The 20,586-nt window shown below is 32.4% G+C and overlaps 1 protein-coding gene across 1 annotated transcript in view; it reads right to left on the bottom strand.

Moving 5' to 3' along the window:
* LOC119611039 (dual specificity protein kinase splA-like) overlaps positions 1–20,586 on the bottom strand; it is a 52,048-nt gene that overhangs the window by 12,257 nt on the left and 19,205 nt on the right. Inside the window, 4 exon segments of the mRNA XM_037966496.1 lie at positions 8,060–8,267; positions 8,380–8,564; positions 8,567–8,671; positions 8,674–10,153. Coding sequence (XP_037822424.1) covers positions 8,060–8,267; positions 8,380–8,564; positions 8,567–8,671; positions 8,674–10,123 — 1,948 coding nt within the window. The 5' untranslated portion in view covers positions 10,124–10,153.

The following is a 20,586-nucleotide window of genomic DNA, read 5'->3' as shown; positions in this document are numbered from 1 at the left end:
TTCTAGTTCAGTTCTAGTTCAGTTCTAGTTCAGTTCTAGTTCAGTTCTAGTTCAGTTCTAGTTCAGTTCTAGTTCAGTTCTAGTTCAGTTCTAGTTCAGTTCTAGTTCAGTTCTAGTTCAGTTCTAGTTCAGTTCTAGTTCAGTTCTAGTTCAGTTCTAGTTCAGTTCTAGTTCAGTTCTACTTCAGTTCTAATTCAGTTCTAATTCAGTTCTAGTTCAGTTCTAGTTCAGTTCTAGTTCAGTTCTAGTTCAGTTCTAGTTCAGTTCTAGTTCAGTTCTAGTTCAGTTCTAGTTCAGTTCTAGTTCAGTTCTAGTTCAGTTCTAGTTCAGTTCTAGTTCTGTTCTAGTTCTGTTCTAGTTCTGTTCTAGTTCTGTTCTAGTTCTGTTCTAGTTCTGTTCTAGTTCTGTTCTAGTTCAGTTCTAGTTCTGTTCTAGTTCTGTTCTAGTTCTGTTCTAGTTCTGTTCTAGTTCTGTTCTAGTTCTGTTCTAGTTCTGTTCTAGTTCTGTTCTAGTTCTGTTCTAGTTCTGTTCTAGTTCTGTTCTAGTTCTAGTTCTGTTCTAGTTCTAGTTCTGTTCTAGTTCAGTTCTAGTTCAGTTCTAGTTAAGTTCTAGTTCAGTTCTAGTTCAGTTCTAGTTCAGTTCTAGTTTCAGTTCTAGTTCAGTTCTAGTTGAGATCTAGTTCAGTTCTAGTTCAGTTCTAGTTCAATTCTAGTTCAGGTCTAGTTCAGTTCTAGTTCAGTTCTAGTTCAGTTCTAGTTCGGTTCTAGTTCAGTTCTAGTTCAGTTCTAGTTCAGTTCTAGTTCAGTTTCTAGTTCAGTTCTAGTTCAGTTCTAGTTCAGTTCTAGTTCAGTTCTAATTCAGTTCTAGTTCAGTTCTAATTCAGTTCTAGTTCAGTTCTAGTTCAGTTCTAGTTCAGTTCTAGTTCAGTTCTAGTTCAGTTCTAGTTCTGTTCTAGTTCTGTTCTAGTTCTGTTCTAGTTCTAGTTCTAGTTCAGTTCTAGTTCAGTTCTAGTTCAGTTCTAGTTCAGTTCTAGTTCAGTTCTAGTTCAGTTCTAGTTCAGTTCTAGTTCAGTTCTAGTTCAGTTCTAGTTCAGTTCTAGTTCAGTTCTAGTTCAGTTCTAGTTCAGTTCTAGTTCAGTTCTAGTTCAGTTCTAGTTCAGTTCTAGTTCAGTTCTAGTTCAGTTCTAGTTCAGTTCTAGTTCTAGTTCTAGTTCTAGTTCAGTTCTAGTTCAGTTCTAGTTCAGTTCTAGTTCAGTTCTAGTTCAGTTCTAGTTCAGTTCTAGTTCAGTTCTAGTTCAGTTCTAGTTCAGTTCTAGTTCAGTTCTAGTTCAGTTCTAGTTCAGTTCTAGTTCAGTTCTAGTTCAGTTCTAGTTCAGTTCTAGTTCAGTTCTAGTTCAGTTCTAGTTCAGTTCTAGTTCAGTTCTAGTTCAGTTCTAGTTCAGTTCTAGTTCAGTTCTAGTTCAGTTCTAGTTCAGTTCTAATGCAGTTCTAATTCAGTTCTAGTTCAGTTCTAGTTCAGTTCTAGTTCAGTTCTAGTCAGTTCTAATTCAGTTCTAAGTTCAGTTCTAGTTCAGTTCTAGTTCAGTTCTAGTTCAGTTCTAGTTCAGTTCTAGTTCAGTTCTAGTTCAGTTCTAGTTCAGTTCTAGTTCGTTCTAGTTCAGTTCTAGTTCTGTTCTAGTTCTGTTCTAGTTCTGTTCTAGTTCTAGTTCTGTTCTAGTTCTAGTTCTGTTCTAGTTCTAGTTCTAGTTCTGTTCTAGTTCTGTTCTAGTTCTGTTCTAGTTCTGTTCTAGTTCTGTTCTAGTTCTGTTCTAGTTCTGTTCTAGTTCTGTTCTAGTTCTGTTCTAGTTCTGTTCTAGTTCTGTTCTAGTTCTGTTCTAGTTCTGTTCTAGTTCTGTTCTAGTTCTGTTCTAGTTCTGTTCTAGTTCTGTTCTAGTTCTGTTCTAGTTCTGTTCTAGTTCTGTTCTAGTTCTGTTCTAGTTCTGTTCTAGTTCTGTTCTAGTTCTGTTCTAGTTCTGTTCTAGTTCTGTTCTAGTTCTGTTCTAGTTCTGTTCTAGTTCATGTTCTAGTTCAGTTCTAGTTCAGTTCTAGTTCAGTTCTAGTTCAGTTCTAGTTCAGTTCTAGTTCAGTTCTAGTTCAGTTCTAGTTCAGTTCTAGTTCAGTTCTAGTTCAGTTCTAGTTCAGTTCTAGTTCTAGTTCTAGTTCTGTCTAGTTCTGTTCTAGTTCTGTTCTAGTTCTAGTTTTCTAGTTCTGTTCTAGTTCTGTTCTAGTTCTGTTCTAGTTCTGTTCTAGTTCTGTTCTAGTTCTGTTCTAGTTCTGTTCTAGTTCTGTTCTAGTTCTGTTCTAGTTCTGTTCTAGTTCTGTTCTAGTTCTGTTCTAGTTCTGTTCTAGTTCTGTTCTAGTTCTGTTCTAGTTCTGTTCTAGTTCTGTTCTAGTTCTGTTCTAGTTCTGTTCTAGTTCTGTTCTAGTTCTGTTCTAGTTCTGTTCTAGTTCTGTTCTAGTTCTGTTCTAGTTCTGTTCTGTTCTAGTTCTGTTCTAGTTCTGTTCTAGTTCTGTTCTAGTTCTGTTCTAGTTCTGTTCTAGTTCTGTTCTAGTTCTGTTCTAGTTCAGTTCTAGTTCAGTTCTAGTTCAGTTCTAGTTCAGTTCTAGTTGAGATCTAGTTCAGTTCTAGTTCAGTTCTAGTTCAATTCTAGTTCAGGTCTAGTTCAGTTCTAGTTCAGTTCTAGTTCAGTTCTAGTTCAGTTCTAGTTCAGTTCTAGTTCAGTTCTAGTTCAGTTCTAGTTCAGTTCTAGTTCAGTTCTAGTTCAGTTCTAGTTCAGTTCTAGTTCAGTTCTAGTTCAGTTCTAGTTCAGTTCTAGTTCAGTTCTAGTTCAGTTCTAGTTCAGTTCTAGTTCAGTTCTAGTTCAGTTCTAGTTCAGTTCTAGTTCAGTTCTAGTTTAGTAGTTCTAGTTCAGTTCTAGTTCAGTTCCAGTTCAGTTCTAGTTCAGTTCTAGTTCTAGTTCAGTTCTAGTTCAGTTCCAGTTCAGTTCTAGTTCAGTTCTAGTTCTAGTTCAGTTCTAGTTCCGTTCTAGTTCAGTTCTAGTTCAGTTCTATTTCAGTTTTAGTTCAGTTCTCGTTCTGTTCTAGTTCAGTTCTAGATCCGTGCTAGTCCAGTTCCATTACTGTTCTAGTTGATTATTGACTTGAATTCCTTAACTATTTGCAAGTTCAGCGACTTTTTGAATAATCACTTTGTGTAATCTCACTACGACATCAATTGTCTACACAAAATTTATTATCAGAAAATATTTTCCCAATAAAAATAATAAAAAAAAATTGTAATCAATTTTTCATTATTATTTTTTTTTTTTTCTGTAAATAAACATTATTTTTCTGTGATAAGAAAAATATAATGTTATTGTTGACAATAAAACTTTCAACATACATTTTTACTACGTCGCATATTAAAAAAGTACTTTACATAAAATAAAATTACAAATATAACAATGTGGTCAAACAGTTACGATCTAATTATAAAACTATGGTTAAATTAGAAAAAGTACTTTATTGTGGCTTATTGTCTAAACTGTTAACCAATTTTACCAGAGATTTATACCACCGAAACAAAATATTAAAAATAATTCATACATACGTTTTTGTTTTTTTTTTTGGTTCGAACATGTGCTTGACAAAATCTTATCTTATATTCGATTGGCCCTTGATAAGAAAACGCATTCTAAAGAATTTTATTTCAAAAATATAAAGTTTTATAAATAAAATATTAGTGACCGCAAAATTCAAAGAAATTTCTAAGTCTGTAAATTATAAAGAGGAAAAAATTGCATGGAAAATTCTAAACAGTTTAAAACTATCAAGTGAATTTCCAATTTAAACTTTAGTTTTTAGAAAAAAAAATGCAACTAGGACAGCAAAAGGGCAACATTTTGTAAAGGCAATTGAAAAAATCTTTACTTCTTTGTTATTGCATACTATTATTTATTTCTTTTGTTTACTTAATATTATTTTTATGTCTTTACTATTATTTTATTAATGTTTACATTTCCACCAGTATTACATTCCTATCTTTATTATGACGGAATCAATAAAAAATAAAATATGAACTAAACATTTTCTGCCATAGCATTGTAAATAAATGTTGCGAAAAAATTAATCAATATAAGAGTGTGTTTTCTTTTTAGCAACAAAGACAAAAGACTTGAAATATTTGTGACTTTTAGGGAATTACGTATGTTTAATATTAATACGCAATACAAAAACGAAAAGGCAATATACACTAGACAACAAAGTTTGAAATTTTAGCAAAAACAAATATGATGAAATTTAGTCCATAGTCTGGTTTATAGTCTAGCCTATAGTATAGTCTGAAGGTGTAGTCTATAGTCTAGCCTACAGTGTAGTCTATAGTGTAGTTTAAAGTCTAATCCATAGTCTAGTCTATAGTCTAGTCTGTATTCTAGTCTATAGTCTAGTCTATAGTCTAGTCTCTAGTCTATATTCTAGTCTATAGTCTAGCCTATAGTCTAGCCTATATTCTAGTCTATAGTCTAGCCTATAGTCTAGCCTATAGTCTAGCCTATAGTCTAGTCTATAGTCTAGTCTATAGTCTAGTCTCTAGTTTAGTCTATAGTCTAGTCTCTAGTCTAGTCTATAGTCTAGGTCTATAGTCTAGTCTATAGTCTACTCTAGTCTATAGTCTACTCTAGTCTAGTCTAGTCTAGTCTATAGTCTAGCCTATAGTCTAGTCTATAGTCTAGTCTCTAGTCTAATCTCTGGTCTGGTCTATAGTCTAGTCTATAGTCTAGTCTAGTCTAGTCTATAGTCTAGTCTAGTCTATAGTCTAGTCTAGTCTATAGTCTAGTCTAGTCTAGTCTATAGTCTAGTCTAGTCTAGTCTAGTCTAGTCTATAGTCTAGTCTATAGTAGTCTATAGTCTAGTCTATAGTCTAGTCTATAGTCTAGTCTATAGTCTAGTCTATAGTCTAGTCTATAGTCTAGTCTATAGTCTAGTCTATAGTCTAGTCTATAGTCTAGTCTATAGTCTAGTCTATAGTCTAGTCTATAGTCTAGTCTATAGTCTAGTCTATAGTCTAGTCTATAGTTAGTCTATAGTCTAGTCTATAGTCTAGTCTATAGTCTAGTCTATAGTAGTCTATAGTCTAGTCTATAGTCTAGTCTATAGTCTAGTCTATAGTCTAGTCTATAGTCTAGTCTATAGTCTAGTCTATAGTCTAGTCTATAGTCTAGTCTATAGTCTAGTCTATAGTCTAGTCTATAGTCTAGTCTATAGTCTAGTCTATAGTCTAGTCTATAGTCTAGTCTATAGTCTAGTCTATAGTCTAGTCTATAGTCTAGTCTATAGTCTAGTCTATAGTCTAGTCTATAGTAGTCTATAGTCTAGTCTATAGTCTAGTCTATAGTCTAGTCTATAGTCTAGTCTATAGTCTAGTCTATAGTCTAGTCTATAGTCTAGTCTATAGTCTAGTCTATAGTTAGTCTATAGTCTAGTCTATAGTCTAGTCTATAGTCTAGTCTATAGTCTAGTCTATAGTCTAGTCTATAGTCTAGTCTATAGTCTAGTCTATAGTCTAGTCTATAGTCTAGTCTATAGTCTAGTCTATAGTCTAGTCTATAGTCTAGTCTATAGTCTAGTCTATAGTCTAGTATATAGTCTAGTCTATAGTCTAGTCTATAGTCAGTCTATAGTCTAGTCTATCTAGTCTATAGTCTAGTATAGTCTAGTCTATAGTCTAGTCTAGGTCTAGTCTAGTCTAGTCTAGTATAGTCTATAGTCTGTCTATAGTCTAGTCTATAGTCTAGTCTATAGTCTAGTCTATAGTCTAGTCTATAGTCTAGTATAGTCTAGTCTAGTCTAGTCTATAGTCTAGTCTATAGTCTAGTCTATAGTCTAGTCTATAGTCTAGTCTATAGTCTAGTCTATAGTTCTAGTCTATAGTCTAGTCTATAGTCTAGTCTATAGTCTAGTCTATAGTCTAGTCTATAGTCTAGTCTATAGTCTAGTCTATAGTCTAGTCTATAGTCTAGTCTATAGTCTAGTCTATAGTCTAGTCTATAGGTCTAGTCTATAGTCTAGTCTATAGTTTAGTCTATAGTCTAGTCTATAGTCTAGTCTATAGTCTAGTCTATAGTCTAGTCTATAGTCTAGTCTAGTAGTCTAGTCTCGTCTATAGTCTAGTCTATAGTCTAGTCTATAGTCTAGTCTATAGTCTAGTCTATAGTCTAGTCTATAGTCTAGTCTATAGGTCTAGTCTATAGTCTAGTCTATAGTCTCGTCTATAGTCTAGAGTCTATAGTCTAGTTCTATAGTCTAGTCTATAGTCTAGTCTAGTCTATAGTCTAGTCTAGTCTATAGTCTAGTCTATAGTCTAGTCTATAGTCTAGTCTATAGTCTAGTCTATAGTCTAGTCTATAGTCTAGTCTATAGTCTAGTCTATAGTCTAGTCTATAGTCTAGTCTATAGTCTAGTCTATAGTCTAGTCTATAGTCTAGTCTATAGTCTAGTCTATAGTCTAGTCTATAGTCTAGTCTATAGTCTAGTCTATAGTCTAGTCTATAGTCTAGTCTATAGTCTAGTCTATAGTCTAGCTATAGTCTAGTCTATAGTCTAGTCTATAGTCTAGTCTATAGTCTAGTCTATAGTCTAGTCTATAGTCTAGTCTAGTCTATAGTCTAGTCTATAGTCTAGTCTATAGTCTAGTCTATAGTCTAGTCTATAGTCTAGTCTATAGTCTAGTCTATAGTCTAGTCTATAGTCTAGTCTATAGTCTAGTCTATAGTCTAGTCTATAGTCTAGTCTATAGTCTAGTCTATAGTCTAGTCTAAAGTCTAGTCTTCTATAGTCTAGTCTATAGTCTAGTCTATAGTCTAGTCTAGTCTATAGTCTAGTCTATAGTCTAGTCTATAGTCTAGTCTATAGTCTAGTCTATAGTCTAGTCTAGTCTATAGTCTAGTCTAGTCTATAGTCTAGTATAGTCTAGTCTATAGTCTAGTCTATAGTCTAGTCTATAGTCTAGTCTATAGTCTAGTCTATAGTCTAGTCTATAGTCTAGTCTATAGTCTAGTCTATAGTCTAGTCTATAGTCTAGTCTATAGTCTAGTCTATAGTCTAGTCTATAGTCTAGTCTATAGTCTAGTCTATAGTCTAGTCTATAGTCTAGTCTATAGTCTAGTCTATAGTCTAGTCTATAGTCTAGTCTATAGTCTAGTCTATAGTCTAGTCTATAGTCTAGTCTATAGTCTAGTCTAGTCTATAGTCTAGTCTATAGTCTAGTCTATAGTCTAGTCTATAGTCTAGTCTATAGTCTAGTCTATAGTCTAGTCTATAGTCTAGTCTATAGTCTAGTCTATAGTTCTAGTCTATAGTCTAGTCTATAGTCTAGTCTACAGTCTAGTCTACAGTCTAGTCTACAGTCTAGTCTATAGTCTAGTCTATAGTCTATCTATAGTCTAGTCTATAGTTCTCAGCCTATATTCTAGTCCATAGTCTAGTCTATAGTCTAGCCTATAGTCTAGTCTATAGTCTAGACTAGTCTATAGTCCTAGACTAGTCTATAGTCTAGACTAGTCTATAGTCTAGACTAGTCTAAGGCTTGAATAGTCTAGAGTCTAGACTAGTCTATAGTCTAAACTAGTCTATAGTCTAGACTAGTCTATAGTCTGTACTAGTTCTGTTTTAGTTCTGTTCCAGTTCTGTTCTGGTTCTGTTTTAGTTCTGTTCTGTTCTAGTTCTGTTCCAGTTCTGTTCTAGTTCTGTTCTAGTTCTTTTCTAGTTCTGTTTCTAGTTCTGTTGTAGTTCTAGTTCTGTTCTAGTTCTGTTCAAGTTCTGTTCTAGTTCTGTTCTAGTTCTGTTCTATTCTAGTTCTATTCTATTCTAGTTCTGTTCTAATCTAGTTCTGTTTTAGTTCAGTTCTAATTCTACTTCATTTCTATCTCCCGGCTATATTGTAAATTTTTGTCAAACCGTGTAATTTAAAATAAACAAAAAAACATTTAAAAATATATATTATAAAATAAAAACAGAACAAGTTGAAATAAAATAAAACATACCATCCATCGCCTGTTGTGGTGGTAAACACATATTGCCACTTATATTTCCTGAAATACCACCACTGCCGCCAAAACCAGATGATGTATTTACACCTCCACCTATACCGTGCTGTTGATTGTTGGGTGATTGTATTTGATTTTGTATGTTTTGCTGTAAAGCCACCACGTTATTATTGTGAAATTGCTGTTGCAGTTGCAATTGTTGCTGCTGTTGTTGTTTTTGTTCAGCATTCAAAAAAAGAATTTATATAATTATGGTGATTAGTTAGGTTTTCATTATGGAAATGTGCATCATATTGATTTTCTTTACTAATATTTACTTGATTAAGAAGGCGTTGGTGCTGCTGCTGCTGCTGGGGACGCAAACGGCAAGCACTGAAAACACCACCCTCGTCGGTGACCGTTATTTGAAAATTTTGCTGATAACCCAAACGGGCATCATATGAAGTACTGGAATAATGAAGACTTTTACCACCACCACTGGCACCGGAAAAACCAGGACCGCAGTTATATCTATGGTAGAGGGTTGTAGAGCAGAATTGGCGCCCGTGGGTGAGACAGGCGGTCGTAAAGTGAGATTAACAGAGGTAAAACTTTTTGCGAACCAGTTACAGAGGCTGTGGGCGAAGAGGTAGCCGATGAAGAAGATTGGGTAGCAGTTGTTTGTATTGCTGTAGACGAAGGCGCTGCCAAGGACGGTGATGATGGTGTTGTCGTCGATGTTGGCAACGAGACAGGCGTATAGAGAAAATCACGCGTGTATGGCGGCTCCGGTTGTAAAGTAATGACTGAACGATGTCGAATGGGTGATTTTGTTTGCAAATGTTGTTGGTGGTGAGTTGTTGTTGAGTTCGGCGATGATGTAGGCGAAGGTGTAGATAATGATACACTAACAGAAATTTCCGATTCCGATAGTGGACTTGTCGTTGTATGATTCGATGAGAGTGAAGAAGAATCATTTAAAAAACTATTAGTGTTAGTGTGATTGATATGATATTGTGAGGGTTTGGGGGCAATGGGTGGTAGGGGAGCTTTTCGTAAAGGTTTTGTTATTATTATAGGATTTTGTGGTTGCTGTAGTTGTCTGTTTCGTTGTTCTTGAAAGCGTTGCTGTAATTGCACATTTAAACGTTGTCTCTGTTCTTGCTGTTGTTTTTGCAATTGCGAATTTAAATTGAGAGTCGTGGGTCTTTGTCGTGGTAAATTTCTCTCAACCGACTCTCCCTCAATACCAACGCAAACGTTATTCGTATTATTATTCACCTCATTTGTTGTTGAATTAACGGTATTTGTTGTTGTTGAAATGGTTTGTTTATATTGAGGTGTAATCTTAGTGGGCATATCATTCGAGTCAATTATATTCCCCGAAACTTCACCACCACCCGTGCCAACATTACCACCATTAACAATATTATCTAGATTTTCAACAACCAAAGGTTTATTTGTTGTTGTATTGGTATTATTATTATTACTTTGTTGAACAGCTGCTGCTGCTGTTGTTGTTGTTGGTGGTGGTTGTAATGGTGCTGTTCGTATGGGTTTTATGGGTTTCAATGGCGGTTTCTGTTGCCCTACCAAAGGTTTCTGTTGTAATGGTGGTTTTTGTCCCGTCGCGTTATTACAATTATTATTATTATTTGGTGGATGCAAAACTTTGGCAGGATAACTTTGAGCCGGTATTGGATTCAATTCCAATTCATTCCTTAACATTTGTATACAATTTTCACGTTGATGACAATTTTCATTAACACATTGAGCTACAATTGTATCGGGTATAGTGGGAAATTCTTGTTTCATTTCATGAAATAAGTGCATTATACTAATATTGCTACAATTACAATTTTGTTTTTTATTGGCTGCTATTGCTGCCGTATTAGAATTACTATCTGTGGAGTTACTTGCTGTTGCAGAAGTTGTTGAATTCGTTAGAAATTGCGATTCACTACTGTTGCCTTCTATGTCGTCGTCTTCGTTGTTGTGTTGCTGTTGATTCTTATTTATATTGTGTTGAGTTAGTAAACATTTTAAAAAATTTCCTGGCGGCTTTGGTGGTTTAGCCGCCATCTTTTGCCATCATTTAACAAAAGCGCAAACCTAGAATAAGAGAAATAATATTATTAATAAATAATAAAAGTTTTAATATTTGTTAAAGATAAATTAAAATTCGAACTAAACTAAAACTGAACTAAAAGAGAACTGGAGCAGAATTAGAACAGAACTACAACAGAACTAGAACAGAACTAGAACAGAACTAGAACAGAACTAGAACAGAACTAGAACAGAACTAGAACAGAACTAGAACAGAACTAGAACAGAACAGAACTAGAACACAGAACTAGAACAAAACTAGAACAAAACTAGAACAAACTAGAACAGAACTAGAACAGAACTAGAACAGAACTAGAACAGAACTAGAACAGAACTAGAACACAGAACTAGAACAGAACTAGAACAGAACTAGAACAGAACTAGAACAGAACTAGAACAGAACTAGAACAGAACTAGAAAGAACTAGAACAGAACTAGAACAGAACTAGAACAGAACTAGAACAGAACTAGAACAGAACTAGAACAGAACTAGAACAGAACTAGAACAGAACTAGAACAGAACTAGAACAGAACTAGAACAGAACTAGAACAGAACTAGAACAGAACTAGAACAGAACTAGAACAGAACTAGAACAGAACTAGAACAGAACTAGAACAGAACTAGAACAGAACTAGAACAGAACTAGAACAGAACTAGACAGAACTAGAACAGAACTAGAACAGAACTAGAACAGAACTAGAACAGAACTAGAACAGAACTAGAACAGAACTAGAACAGAACTAGAACAAACTGAACAGAACTAGAACAGAACTAGAACAGAACTAGAACAGAATTAGAACAGAACTAGAACAAAACCAGAACAGAAATAGAACAGAATTAGAACAGAACTAGAACAGAACTAGAACAGAACTAGAACAGAACTAGAACAGAACTAGAACAGAACTAGAACAGAACTAGAACAGAACTAGAACAGAACTAGAACAGAACTAGAACAGAACTAGAACAGAACTAGAACAGAACTAGAACAGAACTAGAACAGAACTAGAACAGAACTAGAACAGAACTAGAACAGAACTAGAACAGAACTAGAACAGAACTAGAACTAGAACAGAACTAGAACAGAACTAGAACAGAACTAGAACAGAACTAGAACAGAACTAGAACAGAACTAGAACAGAACTAGAACAGAACTAGAACAGAATTAGAACAGAACTAGAACAAACCAGAACAGAAATAGAACAGAATTAGAACAGAACTAGAACAGAACTAGAACAGAACTAGAACAGAACTAGAACAGAACTAGAACAGAACTAGAACAGAACTAGAACAGAACTAGAACAGAACTAGAACAGAACTAGAACAGAACTAGAACAGAACTAGAACAGAACTAGAACAGAACTAGAACAGAGCTAGAACAGAACTAGAACAGAACTAGAACAGAACTAGAACAGAACTAGAACAGAACTAGAACAGAACTAGAACAGAACTAGAACAGAACTAGAACAGAACTAGAACAGAACTAGAACAGAACAAGAACAGAACAAGAACAGAACTAGAACAGAACTAGAACTAAACTAGATCTAAAATAGAACTTAGCTACAACTAAACTAGAACCGAACTAGAACTGAGCTAGAACAGAACTAGAACAGAACTAGAACAGAACAGAACTAGACAGAAAGAACAGAACAGAACAGAACAGATCAGAACTAGAACTAGAACTAGAACTGAACTAGAACTGAACTAGAACTGAACTAGAACTGAACTAGAACTGAACAAGAACTGAACTAGAACTGATCTAGAACTGAACTAGAACTGAACTAGAACTAAACTAGAACTGAACTGGAACTGAACTAGAACTCACCTAGAACTGAATTAGTTCGTTATTAACAAATCTTAAACAAATTATTTGCCAAATAATCTTATTTTAAATATATGAAGTCTTTAATCCCTCAAGAACTAACCCTATCTTTTGGAAACTTTTCTTCTTAATTAAATTAACAGTTATTGTGAAATAAGTATGTTTAAGAAGCCCTACAATTTATTTTGATGTTTGTTTTTTATTTATTTATTTTTTAAACTAAAAAAAAAAAAAATACAAAAACAAAAAATTAAATAATTTATTTGAAAACGAAATCAAACCAAAAAAAAAATTATTTCATTTTCCAGAATTAGAGCAGACACTAATTTGTTTTCATTTTCGCTAGAAACAACTACAACATAAAACAAAAACCAACAACAAGAACAAAATATTTAAAAAATTATTTTCAAAAAAAAGAAGAACAATTTTTTTTGCAACAACAAGAAAATTATAAACAAATGACAAGTGAATTTAAAAATATTTATGACACCACAACAAAACAATACGAAAATTTCGTTGATTTTCTCTTATTTATGTATTTATAAAAATTAAATTTTGTTAAAAAGAAAAAAAAAAAAATATATTAAAAGAAAATCAAACTGCGCCAATCATGTGCAGGTTGAAGGTGGGTGTGTATGTGTGTGCAGTTATTTATTTAAAAGCAATGATGCAAAATTATTAATTAGAAAAGTGGTTTATTGAGATTTTTTTCAGCTTTTTGAAAATTACTAATAATGCAAGTATAATAAAAAAAAGATTTTGACAAATAATAGGATTAAAACAAATTTTAGTTAAATTTGTTTAACAAAAAAAGACCAATGACTTGTTCAAGGATTTTTTTGGGGCCAAATAGAAAATTCAAGTTCAAAGTTCAGTTTTAGTTCAGTTCTATTCTTGTTCTAGTTCTAGTTCTGTTTAGTTTCTATTCCTCTAGTTCTGTTCTTGTTCTTGTTCCAGTTCTAGTCTAGTTCGTTCTAGTTCTGTTCTAGTTCTGTTTCTAGTTCTGTTCTAGTTCTGTTCTAGTTCTGTCTAGTTCTGTTCTAGTTCTGTTCTAGTTCTGTTCTAGTTCGTTCTAGTTCTGTTCTAGTTCTGTTCTAGTTCTAGTCTAGTTCTGTTCTAGTTCTGTTCTAGTTCTGTTCTAGTTCTGTTCTAGTTCTGTTCTAGTTCTGTTCTAGTTCTGTTCTAGTTCTGTTCTAGTTCTGTTCTAGTTTCTGTTCTAGTTCTATTCTAGTTCTGTTCTAGTTCTGTTCTAGTTCTGTTCTAGTTCTGTTCTAGTTCTGTTCTAGTCTGTTCTAGTTCTGTTCTAGTTCTGTTCTAGTTCTGTTCTAGTTCTGTTCTAGTTCTGTTCTAGTTCTGTTCTAGTTCTGTTCTAGTTCTGTTCTAGTTCTGTTCTAGTTCTGTTCTAGTTCTGTTCTAGTTCTGTTCTAGTTCTGTTCTAGTTCTGTTCTAGTTCTGTTCTAGTTCTGTTCTAGTTCTGTTCTAGTTCTGTTCTAGTTCTGTTCTAGTTCTGTTCTAGTTCTGTTCTAGTTCTGTTCTAGTTCTGTTCTAGTTCTGTTCTAGTTCTGTTCTAGTTCTGTTCTAGTTCTGTTCTAGTTCTGTTCTAGTTCTGTTCTAGTTCTGTTTCTAGTTCTGTTCTAGTTCTGTTCTAGTTCTGTTCTAGTTCTGTTCTAGTTCTGTTCTAGTTCTGTTCTAGTTCTGTTCTAGTTCTGTTCTAGTTCTGTTCTAGTTCTGTTCTAGTTCTGTTCTAGTTCTGTTTAGTTCTGTTCTAGTTCTGTTCTAGTTCTGTTTTAGTTCTAGTTCTAGTTCTGTTCTAGTTCTGTTCTAGTTCTGTTCTAGTTCTGTTCTAGTTCTGTTCTAGTTCTGTTCTAGTTCTGTTCTAGTTCTGTTCTAGTTCTGTTCTAGTTCCGTTCTAGTTCTGTTCTAGTTCTGTTCTAGTTCTGTTCTAGTTCTGTTCTAGTTCTGTTCTAGTTCTGTTCTAGTTCCGTTCTAGTTCTGTTCTAGTTCTGTTCTAGTTCTGTTCTAGTTCTATTCTAGTTCTGTTCTAGTTCTGTTCTAGTTCTATTCTAGTTCTGTTCTAGTTCTGTTCTAGTTCTGTTCTAGTTCTGTTCTAGTTCTGTTCTAGTTCTGTTTTAGTTCTGTTCTAGTTCTGTTCTAGTTTTGTTCTAGTTCTGTTCTAGTTCTGTTCTAGTTCTGTTCTAGTTCTGTTCTAGTTCTGTTCTAGTTCTGTTCTGTTCTAGTTCTGTTCTGTTCTAGTTCTGTTCTAGTTCTGTTCTAGTTCTGTTCTAGTTCCGTCTAGTTCAGTTTTAGTTCAATTCTAGTTCGTTCTAGTTCAGTTCTAGTTCAGTTCTAGTTCAGTTCTAGTTCAGTTCTAGTTCAGTTCTAGTTCAGTTCTAGTTCAGTTCTAGTTCTGTTCTAGTTCTGTTCTAGTTCTGTTCTAGTTCTGTTCTAGTTCTGTTCTAGTTCAGTTCTAGTTCAGTTCTAGTTCAGTTCTAGTTCAGTTCTAGTTCAGTTCTAGTTCAGTTCTAGTTCAGTTCTAGTTCAGTTCTAGTTCAGTTCTAGTTCAGTTCTAGTTCAGTTCTAGTTCAGTTCTAGTCCAGTTCTAGTTCAGTTCTAGTTCAGTTCTAGTTCAGTTCTAGTTTAGTTCTAGTTCAGTTCTTGTTCAGTTCTAGTTCAGTTCTAGTTCAGTTCTAGTGCAGTTCTAGTTCAGTTCTAGTTCAGTTCTAGTTCAGTTCTAGTTCAGTTCTAGTTCAGTTCTAGTTCAGTTCTAGTTCAGTTCTAGTTCAGTTCTAGTTCAGTTCTAGTTAAGTTCTAGTTCAGTTCTAGTTCAGTTCCAGTTCAGTTCCAGTTCAAATCTAATTAAGTCTGGTCTAGTTTATAGTCTAGTCTGTAGTCTAGTCTGTAGTCTAGTCTATAGTCTAGTCTATAGTCTAGTCTATAGTCTAGTCTATAGTCTAGTCTATAGTCTAGTCTATAGTCTAGTCTATAGTCTAGTCTATAGTCGAGTCTATAGTCTAGTCTATAGTCGAGTCTATAATCTAGTCTATAGTCGAGTCTATAGTCTAGTCTATAGTCTAGTCTATAGTCTAGTCTATAGTCTAGTCTATAGTCTAGTCTATAGTCTAGTCTATAGTCTAGTCTATAGTCTAGTCTATAGTCTAGTCTATAGTCTAGTCTATAGTCTAGTCCATAGTCTAGTCTATAGTCTAGTCTATAGTCTAGTCTAGTCTACAGTCTATTATATAGTCTAGCCTATAGTGTAGCCTAAAGTGTAGTCTATAGTCTAGCCTATAGTGTAGTTCTATAATGTAGTCTATAGTCTACTTAATTCTACATCAGTTCTGATTAACTTTCAGTTCAGTTCGAGATCAGTTCTTGTTCACTGAACTAGTTAAGTAATATAATGTATTTAAGTAATTTGTATTTTAGTCCCCAATCAATTAATGATAGATTTTAAAAAACTAGTTTGCTATTTAAAGTCATATTTCCATGATTATTCACACACTATGTTTGTTTTTTTTTTTTTTTGCAAAAATGGACTTTAAGTTTTATTACAACTTGAACTGTGTAAATTAAAGTTTTATTTTTTTCTAAAGTATATATTTAAACGAATAGTTTTATATTAACTAGAGAACTTACATTTTAAGCAATAATTACAGTAGCAGGTAATTTTCATTCAATACTTGTTTTCACTATTTGAAAATTATTGCAATTAATATTTATTTATTCTCATTAATTTATTTTACTTTTAAAAATTTTATAACTTTTAAAATATTAATTTTTTTCTTAATAATTATATTAAAATTAAAACAACAGCACTCACTGTAAATTATGATGTTATTTTTTGTTAATATTTTAATAAATTTTATTAATTTCGTTTATTTATTATAAGGAAATTTTTAAATTTTTTCTGCTTTATATTAATTAATATTTATTATATTTAAATTAGTTTTTGTATAATAAAGAAAATTTGTTTTTTTTTTTTGTTTTTTTTTTTTTTTTTTTGTTTCTAACACAACAATGTAGTATTTTTATTTAAAATAACAACACTATAGAAAATTTTATTCATAAATTTAGTTTGTTTTTTTTTTTTCTGAAAAAACCCGCAATTATAGTATTTAGTTTAGAAACGTTTTAGTTTTTTTTTATTTATTTGTTTTATTTAAAAATATTTCGCCCGTTATTTAGTTGGTTGTCAACGCTTTAAATGCTTAAGAAAAACTAAGGAAAATTCTCTAAAATTGTTTATGAACAAATCAAAATCCACCGCAATAACAACAAAAAAATTGGAAAAAACCATAATAGAGAAATTAGAAATTATTTTCAATTTTTTCATTTGTATGAGTAAAATAACACAAAATTATAATAAAATAAAATTATAAATTCAAAAACTCTTTGCCTCTCTTTCTTTTAATATCTGAGTGTTAGTGGATTAGATTATTATTATACTATAAAAGATTATAGTATAATCATTAGCATTACCTATTAGTAGATTGTTTAGAAAAAACTGCAAGTTATATTAAATAAGAAAGAATAAATAGTAATTTCCACTGTTTTTTACTTTACATCGACTTTCGTGGTATTTTTATAACTTTATCATTCAGTGGTTTGTATGCAGTTTTACAATTACTCTTTTAAGTTAAAACAAAGAAACTATATTTATTTAATAATATAAAAAACCGTTAAACATTTCCCCTGTAATTATTAATCTATTCATATGGCCACTGTATATTCTATAGAGATAAATTTGTTTATATGGCAACACCAGTAATGTTTGAGAGATAAACATGGCAAGAAAATGAAGATAAATAAACAACAATCAGTGCTGTCAATAATTTTACGTTCTTTTCTAGTTTTCTGGTTCAGTACTAGTTCTGTTCTAGTTCTGTTCTAGTTCTGTTCTAGTTCTGTTCTAGTTCTTTTCTAGTTCTGTTCTAGTTCTGTTCTAGTTCTGTTCTAGTTCTGTTCTAGTTCTGTTCTAGTTCTGTTCTAGTTCTGTTCTAGTTCTGTTCTAGTTCTGTTCTAGTTCTGTTCTAGTTCTGTTCTAGTTCTGTTCTAGTTCTGTTCTAGTTCTGTTCTAGTTCTGTTCTAGTTCTGTTCTAGTTCTGTTCTAGTTCTGTACTAGTTCTGTTCTAGTTCTGTTCTAGTTCTGTTCTAGTTTTGTTCTAGTTCTGTTCTAGTTCTATTCTAGTTCTGTTCTAGTACTGTTCTAGTTCTGTTCTAGTTCTGTTTTAGTTCTGTTCTAGTTCTGTTCTAGTTCTGTTCTAGTTCTGTTCTAGTTCTGTTCTAGTTCTGTTCTAGTTCTGTTCTGTTCTGTTCTAGTTCTGTTCTAGTTCTGTTCTAGTTCTGTTCTAGTTCTGTTCTAGTTCTGTTCTAGTTCTGTTCTAGTTTTGTTCTAGTTCTGTTCTAGTTCTGTTCTGTTCTAGTTCTGTTCTAGTTCTGTTCTAGTTCTGTTCTAGTTCTGTTCTGTTCTGTTCTAGTTCTGTTCTAGTTCTGTTCTGTTCTAGTTCTGTTCTAGTTCTGTTCTAGTTCTGTTCTAGTTCTGTTCTAGTTCTGTTCTAGTTCTGTTCTAGTTCTGTTCTAGTTCTGTTCTAGTTCTGTTCTAGTTCTGTTCTAGTTCTGTTCTAGTTCTGTTCTAGTTCTGTTCTAGTTCTGTTCTAGTTCTGTTCTAGTTCTGTTCTAGTTCTGTTCTAGTTCTGTTCTAGTTCTGTTCTAGTTCTGTTCTAGTTCTGTTCTAGTTCTGTTCTAGTTCTGTTCTAGTTCTGTTCTAGTTCTGTTCTAGTTCTGTTCTAGTTCTGTTCTAGTTCTGTTCTAGTTCTGTCCTAGTTCTGTTCTAGTTCTGTTCTAGTTCTGTTCTAGTTCTGTTCTAGTTTCTGTTCTAGTTCTGTTCTAGTTCAGTTCTAGTTCTGTTCTAGTTCTGTTCTAGATCTGTCCTAGTTCTGTTCTAGTTCTGTTCTAGTTCTGTTCTAGTTCTGTTCTAGTTCTGTTCTAGTTCTGTTCTAGTTCTGTTCTAGTTATGGTCTAGTTCTGTTCTAGTTCTATTCTAGTTCTGTTCTAGTTCTGTTCTAGTTCTGTTCTAGTTCTGTTCTAGTTCTGTTCTAGTTCTGTTCTAGTTCTGTTCTAGTTCTGTTCTAGTTCTGTTCTAGTTCTGTTCTAGTTCTGTTCTAGTTCTGTTCTAGTTCTGTTCTAGTTCTGTTCTAGTTCAGTTCTAGTTCTGTTCTAGTTCTGTTCTAGTTCTGTTCTAGTTCTGTTCTAGTTCTGTTCTAGTTCTGTTCTAGTTCTGTTCTAGTTCTGTTCTAGTTCTGTTCTAGTTCTGTTCTAGTTCTGTATTAGTTCTGTTCTAGTTCTATTCTAGTTCTGTTCTAGTTCAGTTCTAGTTCAGTTCTAGTTCAGTTCTAGTTCAGTTCTAGTTCAGTTCTAGTTCAGTTCTAGTTCCGTTCTAGTTCTGTTCTAGTTCTGTTCTAGTTCTGTTCTAGTTCTGTTCCAGTTTTGTTCTAGTTCTGTTCTAGTTCTGTTCTAGTTCTGTTCTAGTTCTGTTCTAGATCTGTTCTAGTTCTGTTCTAGTTCTGTTCTAGTTCTGTTCTAGTTCTGTTCTAGTTCTGTTCTAGTTCTGTTCTAGTTCTGTTCTAGTTCTGTTCTAGTTCTGTTCTAGTTCTGTTCTAGTTCTGTTCTAGTTCTGTTCTAGTTCTGTTCCAGTTCAGTTCTAGTTCTGTTCTAGTTCTGTTCTAGTTCTGTTTTAGTTCTGTTCTAGTTCAGTTCTAGTTCTGTTCTAGTTCTGTTCTAGTTCTGTTCTAGTTCTGCTCTTGTTCTGTTCTAGTTCTGTTCTAGTTCTGTTCTAGTTCTGTGCTAGTTCCGTTTTAGTTCTGTTCGAGTTCTGTTCTAGTTCCGTTCTAGATCTGTTCTAGTGCTGTTCTAGTTCTGTTCTAGTTCTGTTCTAGTTCTGTTCTAGTTCTGTTCTAGTTCTGTTCTAGTTCTGTTCTAGTTCTGTTCTAGTTCTGTTCTAGTTCTGTTCTAGTTCTGTTCTAGTTCTGTTCTAGTTTTGTTCTAGTTTTGTTCTAGTTCTGTTCTAGTTCTGTTCTAGTTTTGTTCTAGTTCTGTTCTAGTTCTGTTCTAGTTCTGTTCTAGTTCTGTACTAGTTCTGTTTTTGTTTAGTTTGCGATTTTCAATCCCCACCTTGCAGCACTATAACGCTGTTATTATTTTACCAAACAGTTGGCATCACTGTAAACATCTTATATTTTAAATTTCCTAAATATTTTATTTTCTCTTTTTCTTATTTGCTCTCTCCCCACTAAACGTATACGTAATTATTAATTCAAACAAAAAAAATCATGTAACTCATACGTCATTGTTTCAAATGCAGTGCAAAGTTTTAATTTGCGTTTTTTGTTTGTTTTTGCTGCTATTTTTCTGCTAAAAACACTTTGTGTTTTTTGTTTGTTTATTTGTATACAAAAATAAGACTAAGAAGAAGAGGAAAATGAAGGGGAAGAAACTAATAAAATTGTATTTAAAATTTTGGCATATGTTTTTGTAAAAATTAAAGCGGTATAACAAAAAAAAAAAAACAAAACAATTTTGAAAATTTATATTTAAAACAAAATGTTTTTTGTATTATTTTTGTAACAAATACCTTAGAAAATTTAAAAATTTTGATTTTTTTTTTTTTTTAATTATTTATTGGATTATTTTGATGGTAAATTGTTTCAAAAAACATAGTTTTTTGTTTAATATTTTTATGCTAATTTTCGGGTTGTTATTTATGAAAATAAAATTAAAGAGTGGGCGTTAGAAAATCTTAAAAAAATAATAATAAAGATTAAGAAATGTTAATTCTAAGAAAATAATAATTAAAAAAATAAATTATTATTTTTTTTTTTTTTAAATAAATAACAAACAAATTTTTTTAAATTTTAATAGAATAAAATAACTTTGAAATTAAAAAAATAACAATAGATTTTTTCAAATACTTTTCAAAAACATGTGATTTTAAAGTTCATTTGTTTGCATTAAATCACATGTTTATGTCATGTTTTTTCACAACATTTTAAAGAAAACATGCTTATTTTTCATTTTTTTATAACAAAAAAGTGTTTTGTGTTAAAAACACACTGAGAAAGATAGAAAAACCAGACTGTAATCTTAAATTTAAAGAAATGGTTACAAATTAACCTTTATATTTCCCCTATAGCTTGACTTCAAAACAAAAGAAAACCTCTAGCAAGGTTGCATTTAAAACCAGAGTTGTATTTACTACTCACCTAAAAATGTTACCTTTTTAAACAACTTGCAACTTAAATCATACACTTTGAGAAATTTAAAGTAACATTTCATTCATTAAGGAAAATAATTCAATTCAAACATTGCAAATACACGTAAACGACCTTCACAATTAGCCAGTTTAATTTTTGGTTGTTTTTTTTTACCTTTTTCGTGTATATATTTTGTTGTTTTTTTTTATCGTTTTGCATTTAGAGATTTACGTCAAACAAAAATATAAGAAATGCGCGTTAATGACCAAGAAGCGGTAAAGGAAGAGGGCATTAAGAAAAATATTACCAAAAAAAAAATAAATAATTTTTTGTATTTTGCAAATTATAGCCAGATGATACAGGTTGCCAA

The sequence above is a fragment of the Lucilia sericata genome, unplaced genomic scaffold (assembly GCF_015586225.1).
Source record: "Lucilia sericata isolate MDLA Ls3-8-SP2 unplaced genomic scaffold, ASM1558622v1 Contig001343F_arrow, whole genome shotgun sequence".
NCBI lineage: Eukaryota > Metazoa > Arthropoda > Insecta > Diptera > Calliphoridae > Lucilia > Lucilia sericata.
Note: the sequence above shows the minus strand (reverse complement) of the source record. Positions and strands in the feature narration are given on the sequence as shown.